General features: G+C 40.5%; 1 protein-coding gene across 7 annotated transcripts in view; it reads right to left on the bottom strand.

Annotated features, from left to right (window-relative positions):
• Window positions 1–23,811, bottom strand: part of ccdc88ab (coiled-coil domain containing 88Ab) — a 342,694-nt gene that overhangs the window by 190,821 nt on the left and 128,062 nt on the right. For all 7 annotated transcript variants that reach the window (XM_048601173.1, XM_048601174.1, XM_048601175.1 and 4 more), the window contains 5 exons: window positions 18,821–18,902; window positions 18,343–18,501; window positions 18,111–18,257; window positions 14,950–15,094; window positions 8,706–8,890 (listed from right to left, as the gene is read on the bottom strand). In XM_048601173.1, coding sequence (XP_048457130.1) covers window positions 8,706–8,890; window positions 14,950–15,094; window positions 18,111–18,257; window positions 18,343–18,501; window positions 18,821–18,902 — 718 coding nt within the window. The remainder of the gene's footprint in view (window positions 1–8,705; window positions 8,891–14,949; window positions 15,095–18,110; window positions 18,258–18,342; window positions 18,502–18,820; window positions 18,903–23,811) is intronic.

Below are 23,811 nucleotides of genomic sequence, written 5' to 3'. Positions count from 1 at the left end.
GGTGTCAGATATACACCACCACCCTCTAAGATCAACCATCAGACACTGTAGTTAGGCCCTCTTTCCAACCTAAGTTGCAAACCAGCTTGGAGTGCAGGTTCATAGTTGCTTAAAAAGTGGAGTCCCAGGTAGACAGGATAATGAAGACAGCTTTTGGTATGCTTGCCTTTTTTTGGTCAGTGCATTGTGTATAGGAGTTGGGAGGCCATGTTGCAGCTGTACAGAACATTGGTTGGCCACTTTTGGAATACCATATTCAATTCTAGGTCGCCCTGCTATAGGAAGGATGTTGTAAAACGTGAAAGGGTTCGGAAAAAACTTACAAGGATCATGCCAAGGTTGGAGGGGTTGAGCTGTAGGGAGTGGCTGAATAGCCTGGAACTATTTTCCCTGCAGCGTCAGAGGCCGAGGAGTGACCTTTATAGAGGTTTACAAAATCATGAGGGGCATGAATAGGGTGAATTGACAAGGTCTTTTCCCTGTGTGGGGGAGGGGAGTCCAAAACTAGAGGGCTCAGGCTTAAGGTGAGGGGGGGGAAAAGATTTAAAAGGGACCCAAGGGGCAACTTTTTCCAGAGGGTGGTGCTTGCATGGAATGAGCTGCCAGATGAAGTGGCGGAGGCTGGTACACATATAACATTTAAAAGGCATCTGGATGGATACATGAACAGGAAGTGTTTAGAGGGACATGGACCAAACTCTGACAAATGGGATTAAATTACTTTAGGATATCTGGTCAGCATGGACAAGTTGGATCAAACGGTCTGTTTCCATTCTGTACAGCTCTATGACAAAGTGCAGAAAGCGCTGTGCTTGTTATTGTCACTTTCTTCAGGTGCTTCTCACCAAAATTATATACCCTTAATGGTGGTTGCATCAGACAAGGCAGATATAAACATCTGTGTGTGGCACAGTGGTAGTGACCTATCTCCACCTGGGCTGAATCCCACTTTCCCAACCAACTCAGTTGATTTAAAAGCAGATCTATACTACCTTAATGAGGACAAGGAAGACCAGGTGTCTGCTTAGTTCCATGTGCAAATCCTAGGTTGATGATAGCCCATATTCACCCCATTCCAGATTGCATGACCCCCTCTCCTATTCTCTTCAATTAGGACAATATTGCTGATTTTTATTTCTTCAAGAATCCTGTGTGAATTATTCATCATTGCAAACAAATGTCCTGCTTTAAGCTTTTCAGTCAATTTTTGAAAACCTGACAAGTTACCTCAGTCAAAATCCTCCATTGCTTTTTGGTGGTGTCTGACAGGGGTCATTACGCTTTTTTGCTTAATTGCCAGCTGCTGCAATCAGCCATGTCTGCATCGATTCTTACCTCATGGTTCTTGTGGCGTAGCGGTAATAACCCTACCTGAGGCAGGAGGGCTGGGATCAAGTCCCACCTGCTCCAGAGGTGTGTAATAACATCTCTGAACAAGTTGATTGAGAAAAACAAAAAAATCCATGCCTATCTGGGCTCATGACACTGTGGTAGTGTCCCTGCCTCTGAACCAGAAGGCCTAGGTTCAAGTCTTATCTGCTTCAGAGGTGTGTCATAACTCTCCATTCCCACTTTAGGTGCTCTTATGGCACCATGGCAGTGCCTCTGAGCCAAGCAGCACAGTTTTAGTACCACCTATTCCAGAGGCATGAATTACTTCTCTAACCAGGTTGATTAGAAGAATATATCTACCCTGAGGAACTCCTGCAATGATGTGATGCAAGGACTGTAATGATTGACCTCCAACAATCACAATCATCCTCCTCCGTATGCTAGGTATCACTCCAAGAGCTCCTTACCGCCAATGGACAGGTAATGGCATAGTGGTAATCTCACTGGACTAATAGTCCAGAGTCTGAGGCAAATGTTCTGAGGAAATGGGTTTGAAACTCACCCTTACAAAAGGAGGAAATCTGAATTTGGTCTTCATGGCACAATGGTAGTGTCCTTACCTCTGAGCAAGAAGCAAACTGGAGCAGGTGCTTCAACAACATCTCCAAACAGTTTGATTAAAAACCATCTCCACTCCTACCTCAGTGGCTCTTATGGAATGGTGGCGGCATCACAACCTGAGCCAGCGTACTCGTGTGCTGATCTCACTTGCTCCAGCAGTGTAATAACACTTCTGAAATGACCGAATAAAAATATCCACTCTACCTGAACGGCTAGGGTGGCAGAGTGGTGTTGTCCCAAACTCTGGACCAGGAGGCCTGGGTTTAAGTTCCAGCTGCCCCAGATTTGGGTGATAATGTGCGAGAACAGGGTGATTAGAAGTATCTACAAAATCCTGACAGGCTAAAAGAAAACGTTCCCAGTGGTGGTGGTGTCCTTATCTCTGAGCCAGAAGGCCCGAGTTGAAGTCCTACCTGCTCCAGACATGTGTCATTACATTTCGACAGGTTGATGAGAAAATATCTCCACTTCTACCTGGAACGCTCTTGTGGCATTGTGATAGCATCTCTACCTCTGAGTTAGGAGGCCCAGGTTCAAGTTCCATCTGCTCTAGAGTTGTATATTGACATCTCCAAATAGGCTGATTAGGAAAATATCTCCAGTCCTACCTTAAGGGCTCTTGTGGCACTACCTCTAGACAGGAAACCCAGGATCAAGCTTCTTCTGCCCCAGAGAAATGTCATTGCATATCTGAGTGAGTTAATTAAAAAAGCTACAATGGCATTAGAAGGTTCAGAAAAGGTTCACCTCACTGATTCCTGGAATGAAGGTTTTATTATAGGAGGCAAGGTTTGACATATTGAACCTAAATGCATTACAGTTTAAAAGATTAAGAAGTGATCTTACTGAAATGAATAGGATTCTGAGGGGAACTGAGAATGAACACTCGGAAGGTATTTCCTTATGTAACAGACTAGAACTAAGGGACAGCTTAAAAATAAAGGATCTCTCCCAATTAAGATTCAGATTTGATTTATTATAGTCACATGGACTGAAATACGGTAAAAAGTGGGTGCTATCCAGACAAATCATACCTTATACAAGTACATCAGGGTAATGGAACAGAATGTAGAATGTAATGTTATATGTTTTTCTGTCAGCTGTTGGTTTGTGAAATTCTCTTTCCCCCAGACAAGTGGATTCAGGATCATGAAATGTTTTAAAGACCAAATTAGATTGATTCTTGATTAACAAGGAAATCAAAGTGGTAGACAGAAAAGTGAACACTACATTCAAATCCTCCATGTCAAATTCCTCATAGTTGCCCTGCCACCCTCCGTAAATTCCAAACTGCATAAATGTACGCTAAGCTTAACTATGACCTACTCAACGACTATTCTGCTTCCTTAATATACTTTCTAATATACTTTGGCATACTGAACTATATTGGCTGCTGTCGTAATATTACAAAGGATTTAAAGCCTTCTCACACATCTTCAAATCAGGTCTCATAATTTCATCATCCCTCTGCAACCACTAACAACTTCATGAGCCATATAGCCTTATTCAGCATTTAATATTTTTCTGTGCATCTCCACTTCTTTTAGCCCATCATGGACCCCATGATGGAGGAACATGAAGCCTGTTTCGCCATTCAATTATGTCCTAGCAGATCTGACAATCCTCAACTTCCATTTCCTCTCTTTTCTCCTCAACCCTTGGTTCCCTTACTGAATACAAAATGTCCATCTCAGCCTTGAATATATTTAATGACCCAATTCTGCAGCCTTCTGTGGTAAAGATGTAACCAAAGGTTGGTTAGCTTACATGTGTCATTAGGAAAATGCTGAGTCTGTTATAAAAGCTATATTAACAGAGCATTTAGAAATACATACAATAAATCGAGCAGAGTCTACACGGCTACAAACTCTCAACCCTCAGAAGAAATTGCTCCTCATCTTTGTTTTATATAGGCAACCCTTTAATCTGAGATTATGCCCTCTGGTCCTAGACTCACCTGCAAGGGGAAACAACTTGTCCACATCTACCCTGTCATAGTCATAGAGATGGACAGCATGGAAACAGACCCTTCAGTCCAACTTGTCTATGCTGACCAGATATCCTAAATAAATCTAGTCCCATTTGGCCCATATCAGTCTAAACCCTTCCTATTATGTACCCATCCAGATGCCTTTTAAATGTTGTAAATGTACCAGCCTCCACCACTTCCTCTGGCAGCGCATTCCATAACACGCACCACCCTCTGCGTGAAAATGTTGCCCCTTAGGTCCCTTTAAAATCTTTCCAATCTCACCATAAACCCATGCCCTCTAGTTGAGCTCCTCTCCCCCACACCAGGGAAAATACCTTGTCTATTCACCCTATCCATGCCCCTCATGATTTTATAACCTCTCATAGGTTACCCCTCAGCATCCGATGCTCTAGGGAAAGTAGCTCCAGCCTATTCAGCCTCTCCCTACAGCTCAAACCCTCTAACCCCAACATCCTTGTAAATCTTTTCTGAGCCCTATCAAGTTTCACAACATCCTTCCTATAGAGGAGACCAGAATTGCACAGAGGATTCCAAAAAAGTGGCCTAATCAATGTCCAGTCCCCTAAGAATCTTGTAAGTTTCAGTGATGTCACCTCTCATTCTTCTAAACTCCAATGATCACAGGCCCAGCCTGCTCAACTTCTCCACATAATCCATACCTGGGATCAACCTGGTAAGCCTTCCCCGAACAGCCCAACTGCCAGTTTATCATTCCTTAGATAAAGAGGCCAAAGTTGCCCAGTATTCTAGATGCAATCTGACGAGTGCCTTACATAGTTTTAGCAAGAGTTCCCCTAATTTTATACTCCACTTCCTTTGAAGTGAAGGCCAACATTGCATTTTTCTCCCTTATTACCTGCTGGACTTCGATGCTAGCCTTGCACAAGGATTCCCAAATCACTTTGTATTATAGCCTTCTGCAGTATTTCTCCATTTAAATATTACTCAGGCCTTCTATTCTTCCTGCCAAAGTGCATTTTGCCACACTATATTTCAATTGCTAAGGTTTGCAGAAGACTTAACCTGTCTATATCCATCTGTAGACACTGTGGTATCCTCACCATTTGCCTTCTGACCTATTTTGGGTCATCTGCAAACTTGGCTATAATACATTCATTTTTCTCACCCAAGCCATTTATACTGTAAATGATTATGGCACCAGCTCTGATCCCTGTGGCACTTCACTATCTACAGGTTACCATCCTGAAAATTCCCTCCTTATTGCAACTCTGTTTTCTTTTCGTTAAAGAATCCTCTATCCATTCTAATATATTTCCTCTAACACAATAGGCTCTCATCTTATTAAGCAGCCTCATGTGTGGTACCTGATCAAACACTTTCTGGAAATCCAAATATATTATAGCCATTGCTTTCCTTTGTCTAAAATGTCATTCCCTCTTCAAAGAATTTTATTAAATTTGTCAGACATGATCTCTCCTTTGTGAGGCCATGCAGACTCTGTTTGATTATTTTATGTATTTCTAAATGCTCTGTTATTACATCCTTTATAATAGACCCAGCATTTTCCCAATGACAGACGCAAGCTAACCAACTTATACTTACTTAGTTTGCTTCCTCTTTTTGAGTAAAAGTATTATATTTGGCAGCTTCCCAATCCTCTGGGAAACTTCTAGAATCTAGGAATTATTGGAAGATTATTAGTGCATCCACTATCTCTCTAGCTACTTCCTTTAATATGCTAGGACATACCCAATCAGGTCCAGTCGACTTCAATCTTTAGCCCTGTTAGATTTCCTAGCATTTCTTCTCTAGTGACAGGTAGTTTATTTTCTCTCCTCTTTTGACCCCTTGATTACACAGCATTTTTGGAATGCTATTAGCATCTTCTACCTTGACGAATTGATGCAAAGTATTTACTCAACTCCTCTGCCACTTCCTGGTTCCATATAATTATTTCTCCAGTCTCATTCTCTTACGGGCCCATGGTCACTTTGGCATCTTTCTTCCCTTTTATATGTTTACAGAAGCTCTTGCGGTTTGTTTTAACATTAATCGCAAGTTTATCACCAGAGTTTATTTTCTTCCTAGTTTTGGTATTCCCAAACCTCTGCCTTCCCACTCATCTGTGCCTCATGATGTCTTTTCTTTCAATTTGACATTATCCTTAACTTTCTTGACTAACCATGGTTGGATTATTCTTTTCCTGGAGTCCTTCTTTCTTACTGGGGTATATCTTTGTTGTGAACCATGAACTATTTGCTTAAACATATGCCATTATTCCTTAACCATCTACTGTTAAGATTCCTTTTGTAGGCACTACATCCTTCCTTCACTTCCACAACACCATTCTACTCAGAAACCATGCTTCTGCTCAAATCAAAAACATATCCAACCGAAACAGTTTGACATTTTTAAAAAAGTCATCCAGCTAGTTGAGCAAATTACCAACCAGTGTTGAAATTGAGGCATTATTGCACAGTTATTCTCTTCAATTTAATCCTAAATCACAAGAACAAAAAGATAATATTTAACTCACTGTACCAGTCCAACCATCGATTATGAAGGCTCTATTATTTTAACAAAGTTCTTATGTTTCCTTCCCTTTGATTTTATAAAAAACATTGTTCTGCAAAGATTTGCGATGTATGGTCATTTCTGTTTGTTGCTAGATCATGGATATAGATTAATTTTGTAAGTTTTGAAAGCTCTGATTGTCCTCAATAAAATAACATTTAAAAAAGGTTCAAATAAAGCAGTGTGAAGTCCAATTCAACAGCCTCTTCCAGCACCGCAAACCCTTTAAATGTACATTTCTCTGGTTCTGGCCTTCTGAGCTTTTCTATTCTCTCTACCACTGGAGCCCATGATTTAGCCATTTTGGGTCTGGAATTTCCTCCCTGAATTTTTCACCTTCCTTCACTAAGCTTTTTAAAGTGATGCTTGAAGGTGGTTTTGGAGATGCATTTACTATCACTTTTACGACTTGATGGACATTTAATTACAGCCAGGCCTTTATGAAGTGCTGTGCAAAATTGTTTTATGTTAAGGGGCTGTTGGTACCGAGTTCTTGACATGGATTTCAAAACATATTTTGGAGCACCTCATTATAAACCACGCAGAATTCTCTGCTCATCATTTATCAACTGAAGACTGATTTTTGGCAACCTACAGAATTTAAATTATAACTGTTCACCTAACATGAATAACTATAATTGATGTCACGTATAGTTCACGTTAGCATAGACAACTGCTGTTGCCATAGAAAGGAATATAACAAACTTTAAAAAGGAAGGGGTGAGAAATTTCAAACTATAACCTAACGGAGGCTTCAGTTAGCAATTAATAACGCCACATTTTTGTTAAGCCAAGTGATATCACAATTCACACTTCTGCATATTTCCAAGCATGATCTCCTTTTGTGGGGGTTTGACAAAATAAATGCTGAGAGTTTGTTCCCTTGGAGAAAGATCAAGGCCAGAGGACATAATCACAGAATATGGGGTCGCCCATATAAGAAAGAAATTAGGAGGAATTTCTTCTCTCAGAGTTGTGAATTTGTGAAATTCAGAGTTGTTAAGTATATTCAAGGTGGAGCCAGTCAAATTTTTTTTTAAATCACCAAGGGAATCAAGTGTTATGGAGATAAGGCAGAAAAATGGAGTTCAGGATTATTAGATCAGCTATCATCTCATTAAATGGTGGAGTAGAACCGGTGGGCCAAATGGCCTACTTCTGCTCCGACATATTATGGTTGTCTTATGATATTATAGCCACTAAATCATATTATATATGATTTAGCTACTGATGAACTGAGACAGAAATGATGTTGCAGAGGTGGAAATAGGTGGGCCTAGTCAGGGCATTAATAGAAGGTCAAAAGACTCATGTAAGGATCAAATATGACACCAAGGTTGCAAACAGATGGGCTTCATCTCAGCCAGTTGCCAGGAGGGATAGACTTGGAACAGAGATAGATAACAATGGCTTCAGTCACTGCAATATATAACTTAAGGAACTTCTTGCTATTCAAATAAGCAGCCTGATAAATCAGATGCACGGAGACGGTTCCTTTTATAAAAAGAAAAGGACCTGTTCAGGACCTGTATCCACAAATAGCAAGCTTAACTCATGCCAGGCAGATAACTTTTTTTAAAAACAAATTTGTAGATTAAGGCCATTGCTGACTAGGCAAGCATTAACTGCCCAGAGGGCAGTTAAAATCAGCCACATTGCTGTGGGTCTACAGTTGCATATTGGCCTGACCAGGTGAGGGTTGCCAATTTCCTTCCCTGAAGGACATTAATGAACTCGATCAGTTTTTTTTCTGAGAGTTGTCAATGGTTTCATGGTCATTTGACTTGTAATTCCAGATTTTTATTGAATTCAAATCTGGATTCCAACCTGGGTCCCAGAACATTATCTGGGTCTCTGGATTTACAGTCCAGTGATAATACCACTAGGCCACTGCTTCCCCTTAAATGGAGGCTTGTATTACTAGCCAAGAGAATCTCCTCGGACTAGCTTGCCTTTCTGGTTTGGAGAAAAATGCCATATTTCACTTTGTACACTCAATGCACACCTGTCCCAAATTAGCTTGAGGAATTTACTTTCATTTTTGACTCTTTCTGGAGATAACATAAGAGCAATGGTGTGGGGCAAAAAGGCGGATTAGACAGGCAAGCATGATGATGTGTTGATGTGTGTCAGTTTAACACAGTCAGGATGCAACAGTACTTTTACAGCCCTTTTCGAAGTTCACTCCATACTTTGATATCACATTTAATAGAGTTATTAACACCTTTTTTTTCAGTCTCTGGTTTTCCTTTTCTAGCTCCAGGATCTTAAAGTTACTGCCATCTGTGGAATCCATGACACTGCGAAGTTCATCCACAGTTTTGAGCAGTGATTGGTTTTCTTTCTCCATCTTAAGCAAACGACTTGAGGTCAATTCATTCACTTCCTGGCTCAGGGATTTGTGTGCCCCTGCAAGCATTTTAAGAACAAAATGTATTCACATGTTAATGAAGAATTGTCCATAGTTTTTACAGCCACAAAACAGTAATTCCAACATTAAATTCGATTAAATTAGACTACTAGTGTACTTGAATTGAAATTCATTTCTGTCAACTGAATAAGTATTCTGGCCATTAATCATGAAACCTACATACATTCCAATTTAATTGTTTAGGTGTAGATCATATAAATAGTTTAAATATCAGGCAATACTTTTGAAAGCTTTATTTGTTTAATGAAACATTTATTTTGGGAAAAGTAAAGCGCATAAGGTTGGGGACAGTGTACTGACATGGATAGAGAAGTGGCCAGCAGACAAGGAACAAAGTAGGAAAAAAGTAGGGTCATATTCTGAGTGGCAGCCCAGTTACCATTGGGGTATTAAAGGGATTAATGCTGGGACCCCAGCTATTCACAATATATTTTAATGATACATTATTGATGAGGGAACTAAATGTAATATCTCCAAGTTTGCAGAACTGGACAAAACTGGATGGGAGGGTGAACTGAGAGGAGGATGCAGAGATGCTTCAGTGCAATTTGGACAAGTTGAGCGTGAGCAAATGCATAGCGAATGAGGTATAAGATGGATAAATGCAAGGTTATCCTCTTTGGTAACAAAAACAGGAAGAGGGATGATGATTATCTGAATGGGGATGGATTGGGAAAGTTGGGGGGAGGGGAGCTACAATGAGACCTAGCTGTCATTGTACACCAGTCACTGAAAATAAGAATACAAGTGCAACAGGCAATGAAGGCAACAAGTGGAATGTTGGCCTTTATAGTCAGAGGATTTGGTACAGGAGCAGGGATGTCTTGCTGCCATTATACAGGGTCTTGGTGAGATCACACCCAGAGTACTGTGCGCTGATACGATTCCCTTCTCCGAGGACGGAATCTCCGGCTTTGGAGAAAGTGCAATGAAGGTTTAGCGAACTGATTCCTAGGATAGCAGGACTGATGTATAATGAGATACTGAATCAGTTACACTGTGTGTGAGTTGAGTTTGGTGGCGAGGGGGAAAACTCAGAAATCTATAAAATTCCAACATGACTAATATCCAGGAAGGAGTTCCCAATGACCAAGATTCCAGAACCAGGACCACAGATTAAGGGTATGGCATTAGGCCATTTAGGACTGAGAAGAAGAGAAATTTCTTTTCCCAGACAGTGGTGAACCTGTGGAATTCACTGTCACAGAAAGGGATTGAGGCCAAAACACAATGTTTTCAAGGAGTTAGACAATAATTCTTAGAGTTAAAGAGATGAAAAAGTATTGGGTGAAAGCGGGAACAGTGTACTGAGTAAGATGATCAGCCATGTCCATACCGAATGGTGGAACAGGCTTGAAGGGTTAAACAGCCTACTATTCTATGTTTCAGCATTTGTCTGAGCGCTTTGATTGACAGCAAGCTTGCTTCCTCCAATTCTACTCTAAACCCAATCATTGGAACCTGTGTAAATGCCATCCAGAATCACTTTCATTTTCTCCTTCCTTGTTCCTTTTCTGTAATTGGGTAGTTTAAATTGAGAACTGAATGTTCCAAGGGGTCACTGACACAAGTGTATCAGTCAATGGTGTCATGAACTGCATTCCAATGGACTACCCCATTGCAATCCTGGTTTCCTTAAATTTAAGAGTTAGGTGACATTATTCAAAAAATAAAATATTGCAAAAGCAGAAAACTAAGCAAGTTAGGTAGCATCGAAAGAAGAGAGAAACACAATTAATATTTCAGGTTGATTCAGTTCAAAGAAAATACCGAAGGGGTGGGGGGTGAGTACAAAAGCACAGAAGTGGAACATACACAGCCAAGGGCTGCATCAACCACAAGGAAAGCAAGACATATTCATTGACAAAAACAGATGAAGGTCTCAGTCATAAGGAGATAGGACAAGAAACAAATTAGATGTCTGTAGGATGCATGGTAATGGCAGAACCTTCAAAAAAAAAAGCAAAAAAGCTGTGACCCAAAACAAAAATGGGGACAAAGGTCATGGTCTGAAGTTGTTCAATTTAATGTTCAGTCCAAACGTTTGTGACATTCCTAATCAAAAGAAGAGGTGCTGCTCCTTTAGCTTAACAAGCAATGAAGTGTCATCTGCGTTCACACACTCACAAACACATTCCAAAAGTCTTAAAGTATTGGAACTGCTCTCCTTTTAGAGAGAACTTTAAGTATCAGAGAACTTAGGCTCTTATATTCCTTGGGCGAGTTTCATGATGCAGGATGGGGAAATGAGAAAGTTGGCCTGCCACAGTTATAATATCCTACTGCTCTTTGTGATATGGCTTGTGTGCAAAAGATGCAGCGTGTCAAAGATTCACATACAGAACATTGCCTTGCCGTACTTCTGGAAGGCTTCCACACCATGGTGTATAATGGTCTATGATAATGCCCCATTTCTGTCTAGTACAACTGCTCAGGAATCCCATTACTGAAAAGCTGTACTGTTTCTGATATTCTTCATGTAGAATCAGTGTACACATCGCAAATAGATCCAGCAATAGTAGACGCTACCATCACTATCACAGTCCTACATGAACAATGCAGAAGGAGTCCAGAGTTAAAAAGGCCTAGCCTCTGCACAGCCTCCAGAGAGAGAAGCCACAGAAGGTTTGGTCAGGATACGGAGGAGGACAGGAGGGCCGGAATCCACTATCCTCACCGTCATTTCCTCCAACGACCAAAGTAAACTGGAAGTGCAGACTGAGGATGTCCCTGATGACACCATAATGGAACCATGCCATTTGCTGGAGCAAGACTTGCACTCTGAAGGAGAAGGAGGTTATCCCATGCCAGTGACTATAAAAGGTAACAGCGGTACTTAATTTTAATGCTGGCTAGTTCCAAGGATCCTCTGGAGGCCTGTGCGGAACCTCCCAACTTTAGACCCATAGATGGATTAGGATGTTACAAATGCACTTTGTGCAAGCTCACACCTTTTCATCTCTGTTACTCATGACAAGGTCAGTGCTAAAGCCCAGAGTTAGTTTTTCTAAAATCACTGCTTTCCCCCAGAAGAGGACCCCACGATGTTGGTCATTAATAACTTTGTGCAAATGCACAGACTCCGTACTGGAGCAGCAGGCAGGTTTGTTGGGAATCACTAGATAGACTGGATTCAAGGTTGGAGGAGTCAACCAATGTTATCAGTACTGTGCTAGCTCTGACATGCATGCATTTGGCCATGGACAAGATGGTAGCTGCCATGTAGACCCAAATCCAGCAGAATGCTTGCTGAAAATGCTTACAGACCTGTGTTCCAGCTACTGGTACGCAACTTCAAAATGGTAGGGCGACAGGGGAATGCTGAACATTGACCTCACTCTCAGTGCCCTTCCACTGAAAAGGACAAGGTGGTGGTAGGTACTCAGACAGAGGAGGAATCACAGACAGGGGCCCTAAAAGGATTCAACTTGGGTCACTGCAGATGTGCCAGGATCCTCCACCTCCGTTCTGCCTGCAAACCCCAATCCTGTGAAAGTTGCAGTTTTGCGGGAGGGGGGGGGGAACGTGGCGCGGAAAAGAGGTGGGGGGAGCCTGCGTCTGGACAGGACACCTTCAGCATTTGTAGGCTTCTAGCCACAAACATCCCCAGGACAGTCCACTCAAATTTTCCAGGCCACCAGGCTCTACTACAAAGAAGGCTCCTTCCATGTAGCTATGGCATGATAAAGGGAAAAGAAAAGGGACATAGCAGATGCTTAGTCTCTGGCAGTCCGCGGAGTGCCAGTGACTTGAGGCATTTCTCCTCGACCGGTTGCAGATGCATGCCAGTAATGTGTTCAACAGAATGTGCTCCGGCATTTAATCTAGAAAACCCTGGGGTGGAATTTTCTGAGCTGGCAGAGGGTGCAGGCAAAAGCCTTGCTCGTGCATCCTCTGAGAGATCTGTGGTTTCTTCCTCAGAAGCAGAGGATCCGATGGGTAGAGGAGCTGGTCCTTCTGGATTAGAGGCTGTATGAGTGCTGCTGATCCCTGCATAAAAGAGAGGCCATTTATTGTGTGGTAGAGGTGGAAGCTTGAGCATCTTAAGAATATGTTCACAGTGGTGGTAATAAGTGAACAGCATGCACAGCGCAATAAAGCTTGTTTAGTTGCTTGATTATGGAGATCACAACATTCCCACTTGAGCAATCACAGTTCATTCCAGCCACTCTGAGGAAACTCTCATCGTAGAGGCTGAGCAAATGATCACCTCATAACCACCCTGTTGCCCACATCTGTCTTCCTGGTCCTGTGGTATAACAGTTTGTCCTGCAATGAGTCAAAAGGAGGGCTTGTCTGGGATGAAAATGGCTAGAAGAGATATTAGTGGTGGTGCAGGAGCAGGAGAGGTGAGTACGAAGTGTATTTTCAGACGATAAGGTAACGAGACCTACATGAGTGGTGATGCTACATGCAAAAGTTAGAGTTGTAACCCATTAGCCATATGGGAAAATCTGTGCAGTGGCATGGTTAGAATGATTGAGAGATAGCAGACAGAAGATCGTGGCTGTAAATTGGGAGAGGGGAGTGTGTAGTGGGACCTGGGTGTCCTTGTGCACCAGTCACTGAAAATAAACATGCAGGTGCAGCAGGCAGTAAAGAAGGCAAATGGTGTATTGGCCTTCATTGCAAGAGGTTGAGTATAGGAGCAAGGATGTGTTGTTGCAGTTGTACAGGGCCTTGGTGAGACTACACCTGGAATAGTGTGTGCAATTTTTGTCTCCTTTTCTGAGGAAGGATGCTCTTGCTCTCAAGGGAGTACAGCGAAGGTTTACCAGGCTAGTTCTGGGAATGGCAGGTTTGATGTATGAGGAAAGATTGATTAGGTTAGGATTGTTTTTGCTGGGGGTCAGACGAATGAGGGGAGATCTCAGAGACTTATAAAATTCTAACAGGACTGGACAGGGTAGATGCAGGGAGGATGTTCCCAATGTGGGTGTGTCCAGAACGAGGGGGAACAGTATAAAGATTCCGGATAGACCATTTAGGACGGAGATGAGGAGATATTTCTACACCCAAAAAAAGAGGAGTGGTGAGCCTATCAAATTCATTACCACAGGAAGTTGATGCCAAAAAGGTCAATGTATTCGAGAGGCGACGAGAATATCACTTGGGCCGAATGGGATCAAAGTTTATGGAGGGAAAGCAGGATTAGGCTATGGAGTTGGATGATCAGTCATGATCATGGAGAATGTTGCAGCAGGCTCGACGGTCTAAATGGCATCCTCTTGCTCCTATCTTCTATATTTCCATGTGGCACTTACCTTTGCAAAGCACAAAACATTAATGTTTCTGCGATACTCATGGATGTTTCTTTTTGCCCTGGAAACTACACTGACAACTGGATGCATCTAGTAGGGTGGCCTCTTTTGGCAGTCTTTGGCCTTTGGAGGAAGTAGCATGCCTCTTCTGTTAACCACCAGGAGCTGCTGTCAGAGAAACCAGGTACCAGCTTCCCTTTCTACGCCCTGTGCTTAGCGATGACGGTCAAGCACCACAACCTAAACAGCAGTTTATGACTTACAGTATTTGAAATGGAGTGAAGCTGGTGTTTTAAAATGGCACCTATGGGCTGAATGTTGGAAGGTCCCAGTAGTGGTGAGCACCTCCACTTCTGCTGCCACACGATTGAAGGAGGAGGATACCACACAGTCCAGATCAGAATTAGTGAAGTGAGCAGCAGATGACCGAGAGAGAAAAGAGTCAACATAGATGATGGCCAGTAACCTTCCATGAAGCTCCCCAAGAAAAACACTTAGCCAAAACAGTAGAAAATTCAACCCATTAACTCTTCTCTTCAGAAATTCTGCAAGACCTGCTGAATACTTACAGCATTTTAAGTTTTTATTAGAATTTATGCTCATTCTATTAACAGCATTTTCAGCAAACTAACATCAATGGAAGAATACAGAATCAAAGTCTCTAGTGAAATGATCCAAAACTTACTTTTCTGGAATGGCTCTAGTGAAGTGAACAGACAAATATTACCTAGAAAAAGTAGTAATCAACGTAACAAGTTTAACATAACTTTGCTTACCCTCAGATACTTCAGTGGTCTTGGATAACTGTTCTAGTTCCCAACCCAAGTGTAATGATTCATCCATGCTCTGTTTCTGAGCCATTTCAAGACTGAGGTTTTCTTCCATTAACTCCTCAATACGCTTTCTATCTGTGTCATGTACCTTAATTGAAAAAGCAGAACTCAAACAAATCCAAGTAGCACTTTGTAGTCAAGCAACAGATTATGAACTGAATGAGAATGTTAAGGATGTTGGTACAAAGATGCATTGTATTTATAATTTATGAAATATCTATAATACATGATTAAATATGAACTAGATAGGAAGTACATACTGTATGTCATACAGAACTTATTTAATTTGAGTGGACAAAGTAAAGATGCCAATGTGACTAAGATATTATTCTATTAGCAAATAAGTCATTTTTACGGCCTCAGATTTACAGATCACACCTCTCTAGTTCAAACAGGCTCAATCTGCTTACAGGAATTGTCTTTTTCTTGACATTTGTACAATGCTACTTTTATCACATCCATCATGCCAGGGTATTACTTTTATTTACAAGCATTCCCAGGTTGTGAACAGGTTTCGGTCTGGAGTGCATTTGCAAGTTGATTTGTACCCACACTGGAGCAAAATGCAGGACAATGTAAAGAACCATCATAAGTGCAGGAAATGTTCACACATCAAGTTTTTAAAATTACACCAGTGTATGGGACTGTGTTTGTAAACACGAGTGTTCCCAAGTCGAACATTTGTAAGTCAGGGTCCCCTGTAATACTAACCGCAAGGTCATAAAACAAATAGGATAACAATAACTAACAAGAAGAAGAAATAGGCCATAGGGACAACCAATAAGTGCATACCTGATCTGACTGTGACCTTAACTCTACATTTTGCAATTCCTCATAACCCTTGATTCTCCTTTCCCCTCTCCTACATTTCCATTATGAAATATTTGGAGGGGAAGGCCAAGATCCTAGCAATGGGCAGAAGATAAAAAGGAGATAAACAGCCTAAGGGAACCTGGCAACAAAAGAAAGTGGACAACAAGACTCTGGCAGTAGAAAAACATTCATAATGTCCAAAGATTCATTAGAACTAAAAATAAAGCACATTTAAGATTAAATTTCTAAAACTGCATGAAATGAAATAATATTTGATAAACAAATAGAAAATAAAACACTCCCCCCAGGGAATGCTATGGCTGAAATAATTAAGTAATAAATGTGAAATTAATATTGGTAAAACGTGCTTGCTGTGCCACCTAGAGAAAGACCTGTGAAAGTGGATTGTGCGAAGTAGCAGTGTTACCTAAAAGGGAGTGTTTGTTAACACCCACAACTGGGTAACTATGCATGGGCACTGATTTGGAAACAAGTATACGATTCCAAAGGCAATACGCGTGTACTTTTGAAACGGTGTTTAGAGCTGGAGACTGAGGAAGATGATGGGGAATCATCCAGAGTGGGATGGGGGCTGGCCTAGGAACCAGAGGCACTGCAGGCACTTCCCCCTCACCCTTGGCTCTCCTATCCCCTTCCTCCAGCTGTACCCCCAGCCCCCCATCCCGGTCTCTATCCGACTCTCCTGGGTTCAGGGCTGCAACCCCCGCCAAAACTGTTTGCGCATGCATGATTTAAAGCGGCACATAGCACGCATGCACTGGTGTCAGCAAGCACAGCCTAAAACTGGAAGGCCTGAAAGACAAGTATAATGGCATTGGACTTGGAAAGATTTTTCATTGAGAGGAAAGTTAAAGATATTGAGGAACAGACAAGGAAGTGGAAGGAAAGCCACATTCAGTGAAGATCTTATTGAATGGCAGAGTAGGTTAATTGGGTCTAATGGCCTACTACTGCTTCCCTCTTTCATTTATGATGTCTTATAAGCTGTCAAACAAAAATCAGCACTCCGTGCTTTCTGCCTTTGGACTTTGTCCACTAAGTTCTGCAATTCTCAGTCTATCTCCTTTATATTCTGACCATCACTACGACTTCAACCTTCTCAGTGCAATTGAGGCTTTGTGCCTACCATTTAACATTTCTTATAACCTCAGTACAACCCCAAATCATGTATATCCAATGAAGTTCTTATGAAATGTAGTCAGTGGTATAATGTAAGAAATGTTGGAGAAAGGAAAGACTACTTGGTTAGATGTAAGGTCATCAGAACATTACCCCTTACATGGTTTTGTTGGAATGCCTTGCATACTAGTCACATCCTGACCATGCTGTCTTTATAGAAAACTAAGCCCTTCAGAAAACCGTAGTAACATCCAAATCCTCTCTCACCTCTGTTAGCGTAGCGGAGAGAAAAAAATCACTTAAAAAAAAATTATATTTGCAAGTGAACATCCCATTCACACTGGCTATTTTATTGTATACTACGTCAGTCCAATACGTCCATTCTGAAGATGGATCACTGGACTGAAATGTTAATTGATTTCTCATCATAACTGCTGTCAGATCTGCTGAGATTTTTAAGTAATTTCTATTTTTGTTTCAGATTTCCAGCATCTGCAATTCTTTCAGTTTTTTGTCTCACTTGCCAGTTTTACTGTCTTTTTTTTTTCCCCTACTGGGTTATCCTGCATACTGGCAAGCATATATAATGTACTTGGCATTTGATCACTTCTCCATCAAAAAAAAAAAATCAACTCTCACTTCACAATATTGAAACTTATTTGCCCTTTATCCACTGACAACTTTGCAAACCTCTTCCTGTATTTTGGCATAATCCTTCAGATAAGCAGCTACACCCCAACTTAGTGTCAGCTGCAAATTTCAACAAGATTACCTCTGTTCTGGACTTTACATTAATGTAAATGGAAAGCATTTATTTTATGTTGCGTCAGCCAGAGAAGTTTAATATCTGTAGAGTTTTATGTTTTGTAGCTATCTTTCAATCTATTCTGTTATCTTGTCCTTCCTTCAAGGTCATGTGACCTTCTGCCACATGACAAGATAATCATTTACTCTGTACACTCCCATATACTGAGTGTAATGTCACTGAAAATCGAGTAATTCTTTCTAGGTGAAATCTAGTAATCCTTTATATTTAAACTGCTTGAGTATAGTATTTGATTATCCACAAAAAGTACTTCTATCTCATTTTTCCAACAGGTTTAACATCCATATTTAACAGAAACTATCCTGCAAAAGGAAATTACACCTACCGTCTCCATATCATGTAATTTAGCCATTAACTGTAGATTCTCTTTCTCGAATTCATGCAATTTGTCACAACGTGCTCGGGCTCCCTCAAGTTGGTCTTCCAACATTATTTTTGTCTCTAACAAGATTTTGTTATCTTCTTTTAACTCCTGAAAATTTTAAATACTAAAAATATTAACATGTTCTACTGCAGAAAGTAGTATTAACTGGTATTAATCCTATAATGCAACATACCTCAGTTCTTGCTTTGTAAAATTCTACGTCATGTAGCCGGTCTTTGTACCGTATAACTTCACTTTCAAGCTTTTCAACTTTAATTGCTTTTTCACGTAATGAATCAAGCTCATCACGATATGCCCTAGCGGAACGAGCATCTGACAGAAGTTGTAGGTTCTGGTAAATAGATTGTTACATTTCAAAACACATTTGTGCAATTCTGTGAAAGTTTTCGTAAAATTAAGATTAAACTGGCTAAATTTAACAACGATCTATAGCCAGAATGTTTCAATTTCATGTTTTACCTAGGATTTATTGGTATACTATGATAAGATTGCAAAAATTTTAATTGTTAAATAATACTACACAGCGGAAGTACAAGAAGTTTGGGAAAAAAAACAATACCTATTCCAACAGTACAACACTTACACTAATTAAAGTTTATTTACAGTGGAAAACAATTAATCTGGGGATTAAATCTGTACCACATGCACACCTCTTGTTGAAGTCTTTTTAGTTCAACTTCCATCTGTTCCACCTCCTGTTTATAATCCAACAATTGCTCAGTTTTCTCCTCCCTTAAAATAAAAGAAGAACTTAAAACAAAATGCAGAATTCATTATTTGTAACTGGTCACAAGTCCGACTACAGTGCTGATACACATCCAACAAATCTGTAAAAATTCTGTACATGTACAATATACAAATAAAAATGCTGAACATGTATATTGGACGCTTTAGCTTTCATAACTGAACTGTGATTCAGAAATGTGTTGTGTACTGTGGATTATGAACTCCTTGTAAGTTTTTTAAAGCCACGCCTTTCTGCTCACACTTCCTTGGGAGTGTATTGCAATAGTTTTCTGTGTTCAAATTGCTTCATGAATACAGTCCTTTCGATTTTGTAGTATCCGAGTTCAGCAATACACAAACACACAGTTTCATGAGGAAGGAACAACAGCTTATATACCACAATATACTGTAATTTAGAAAAGATTCTAACCAAAACAGATGAAATAACCTTTGTCATCAACAATATACTAACATTCAGCTTTATTTTGCCTACAAGACCACATATTTGGCTGTTCAGTGAAAAGCTTAAAATATTTTTGTATGAAAATGGCCAGTCACTACAAAGGATGCCTTCAGTTGCCAACAATGAGATAAATTAAACTTTCAGGTTATCCAATGTTGGGCAGGCAAATGGTTAGAGAAGCAACTGCCTCAGAGCTGATGAAGGAAGCAAAGATAGAGTTAGAGTTAATCATCAGTTGTTACATGCATCTGGATGAAACCATCCCAGGGTAACCTGTTGAAAGAAGAATGAACCAAGAATGGATCTCTAGGGTATAAGACATAAAAAAACAAAAGCCATTTGAGATCAAGCAACGCATGAACTAAGCAATTAAGTATTAGGCAGCATTGTCATAAAGTTGATCGTGGAAGAAGACATCCACTACAGATTTACAGATTGACATGGTACAGCCCAGTCACGACTACTAGCAAAGTCAGCATTTATTGCCAAATCCCTTTGCCTTGTGAAGGTAATAGTGAGCAGCATTCTTGAACTTACAGCAGCCTGCTAAAAAGTGCTTCCGGAGTGAGTTTCAGGATTTTGACCCAGTGATCATGAAGAAACAGCAATATATTTTCAGTTCAGGATGAATGGTGACTTGGAGAGGAACTTTGCAGGTACTGGTACCTCCAAGATCCTGCTTCCCTTGTTCTTATAGCAGGTAGAGTTCATGGGTTTGGAATATGCTACCAAACTGTAACGTGGCAATTTGCCACAATGCATCTTATAAATGTTACACACTGCTGTCTCTGTGCACTAATGATCAGTCATTGAGGTGGTGGTGCACGGTGAACTGATCAAGCAGATTACTTTATCCTGACTTGTCACGCCTCGAGTGGGGTTTGGAGCCGTACTTATCCAGGGAATTAGTGAGTATTCCCTCACTCATTTGATTTATACCTTGTAGATTGTGGAAAGGCTTTGGTGGACGTAGATGATGAGCCTCACCACAGAATGCTGAACTTCTGACCTGTTTTGACATCACAGAATGTGCGTGGTTGGATCCAGTTAAGCTTGTATTCAATGATGATCCTCTGTATGTTGATTGTGGGGCATTTAATGATGGTAACACCACTGAATGTTAAAGAAAGATGGTTAGACATTATCTTCCTGGCAATGACCATAACCTGGCAACTGTGTAATATCAAAATTACTTGTTGCTCATCAACCCAAGCCTGCATGTTGTCCATGCATTGCTGTAACTGGGCACAGATTACAATATTGGGAATATTGGACAAGTGTGCTAATGATTGCATACTTATGATTTGCAAACAGCTGGAAGAGCTGGGCCTTGGACCCGGTCTTGAAAAAGCCTTCAGTCTGATATTGTTGCTCTTCAACATCTAAAACCATCTTTATTTTTCTTAGGTATAACTGCAGCCATTTCAGAGTTATCCACAGATTCCCATGACTTTAATTTTATGAAAGCTTTGGCACATCTTGATCAGCCAAATTCTACGCTAATGCCAATGGCAGTCAGTCACTCTTAAAAACTGAAATTGCTAGACCCGAAACTTGAACTCTGCTTTGTCTCCACAGATGCTGCTAGACCTGCTATGTTTTTCCAGCAATTTTTGTTCTTGTTTCTGATTTCCACTATCTGCAGTTCTTTTGTTTTTAACTCTCATCTTAAGCTTTGAATTCAGCTCTCTCGCACGAAGGCTGTATGTAATGAGGTCTGGAGCTAACTGGACCTGGTGAAACCCAAACATTGGGGAGTAGGTTATTGACAAGAAAACACTTCCCATCACTTTGCAGATTTCTAACCTCAAGGCTAACATCAAAATACATTCCTTTATGCACAAAAGCCCAGCAACAGTTCTAAACCTAGCTAACAAAAAAATCATTGATCAATACAATCTAAGGAAGAAATGTATAAAGTGGCAAAACAGGAAAGTCTGAGGATTTTGAACCATCTTAAAATTCTGCAAAGGAGGACCAAAACAAGCTAACGTGAAAGGCAAGAATGGGCTGTAAATGTTACTAGTCTGTAAAACAGAAAAGATTAGCAAAAAACTATATGAAAGTCCATTACAAGCGCGGGCAAGAGAATTTATAACAGTGAAAGAAAAAAGGAAATGGCAGAGAAACTACGCAAATATTGCGTGTCCATCTTCATGAGTGAGAATCCTAAAATATCCCAAAAATAATGGAGAATCTAGAGATTAAATGTGCTTGAAGAACTAGATAGCGTAAGTAAATAAGCATACTAGAGAAATTAATGGGACTTAAAATATAAAAGACCTCGGAACTATTTAGCTACATTCCAGAGTGTTGAAAAACGGTGGTTGTAGAACTGGTGATCATGTTGCAAAATTCTATAGACTTTTGACTAGCCCCTGCAGATTGAAAGGTGGCAAATAGAACATCACTACAAATACATCTGACTCATATCAACCATTGGGAAGATGCTACAATCTATAATAAAGAATGTGATCATAGAACATTTGGAAAATAACAATGGGATTTGCAGGGTCATTATGCACTTCTGAACAGGAGATCATGTTTAATAAATCTTTTGGAGTTTTTGAAGATATAACCAGCAGAATAGCTAAAGGTTAATTAATGGTTGTGGTTGATTTAGTTGGTCAAGAAACTTTTGATAGGGTTCCACACAAAAGGTTAGTAAACAAAAACAATAGCACATTATATTGGGGAGAACACATTGACATGTTCTGAGAATTGATTAATGGACAAAAAACAGCAAATAGGTATTGTGTTTTGTCTCACAGCAAATTTGGAATATACCTTTAAGGGACATCATGATGTCATCACCATATCATCATATGTGACCTAATGGAATAAAGGTTTCTGTCTCCCATCTTACAGGCTCTGTCCTCTTTCACACTGATGTACTGTAGTATACTTCCTGCAGTACATGTGAAATGCTTAGCTTGAGGCCAGGTACACAAGTGCCCATGATTCGAAATGACAGCAAGCACTCTAGCTAAAGTTCACCAAATTCCTCAGCACTACATAATCAACATCCAAGTCGTATAATAAAAGGTTGCTAACGTAAGCATCACATCATGATAAATGAAGATCATCAGCTATCACACTTCATGTCACGATGACAGTGAGCACCAGTAACTACTTATAAAAGAATCCTCATTGAAGATTAGAGCATTCTGAATCATAAAGCATTCAGATGACCAAATCCTCTACCACTTCTAGACATAAATGTTTCAGCCAGCTTGCTAACTCAAAGTTAAAATGCAGCAGTTAAAAGAAAACAAAATCAGCAGCTAAAAGGCTTCCTACTGACTGAAAATGAACAGCGGCGATTACAGGATGCTGTGAGTTTAACGACAGAGCCCTCCTGTTTAATAAATGCAACTTTTTAAAGCTCCAGAAAGTGATGTTCTAACCCTAGTGAAGCTTACATCTATGCAGTGGTCAGTTGCTTCTGCATTTTTTCCCTTTAAATGCCATGCCAGTGCTAGTGAGACATATTATTTGGCGTGAAATCCCTCCAGTGGCTGAAACCTGCTATTACAGAACTTTATGTCTTAAAAAGGCACAGAGCAATACTCACCAAAACTTTTAAAGAGGCCACAAATATGAAATAAAACAGAAGCAAATGAAGGAAAAACAAAAAAAAAGGACATAACAACAAACTAAGTAAAAGCAAGGAATAAATAAATCCTTACAGTACAACAGGATCTTGATCAATGGGCCAAGGAGTGGCAGGTGGAATTTAACTTAAATAAATGTGAGGTGCTGCATTTTGGTAAGGCAAATCAGGATAGGACTTACCATTAAGTATATAAAGGTCTTCGGGAATGTTGCTGAATAAAAGGGCCTTGGAGTTCAGATTCATAGTCCCTTGATAGTGGAGTCCCAGGTAGACACTAGTGAAGGCAGCATTTGGTACTCTTGCCTTTATTGATCAGTGCATTGAAAGTAGGGGTTGGGAGATCATGTTGGGGCTGTACGGGATATTGGTTAGAACAATTTTGGAATACTGTGTGCAATTCCAGTCTCCCTGCTATAGGTAGGATTTTGTGAAACTTGGAAGGGTTCAGACAAGATTTAAGGATGTTGCCAGGGTTGGAGGGTTTGACCTATAGGGAGAGGCTGAATAGCCTGGGGCTACTTTCCCTGCAGCATCAGAGGCTGAGGGGTGACCTTATAGAGGTTTATAAAATCATGAGGAGCATGGATTGGGTGAACAGCCAAGGTCTTTTCCCTGGGGTGGGGGAGTCCAAGACTTGAGGGCATAGGTTTACGCTGAGAGGGGAAAGATTTAAAAGAGACCTAAGGAGTAAATTTTTTCACGCAGAGGGTGGCGCGTGTATGGAATGAGCTGCCAGACGAATGGTGGAGACTGGTACAATTACAACATTTAAAAGGTATCTGAGTGGGTGTAGGAATAGGAAGGGTTTAGAGGGATATGGGCCAAATGCTGGCAAA

This window comes from Rhincodon typus, chromosome 9 (assembly GCF_021869965.1).
Source record: "Rhincodon typus isolate 14 chromosome 9, sRhiTyp1.1, whole genome shotgun sequence".
NCBI classification, from domain to species: domain Eukaryota; kingdom Metazoa; phylum Chordata; class Chondrichthyes; order Orectolobiformes; family Rhincodontidae; genus Rhincodon; species Rhincodon typus.
The sequence above is the reverse complement of the archived record's forward strand: the minus strand, read 5'-3'. Positions and strand labels throughout refer to the sequence as shown.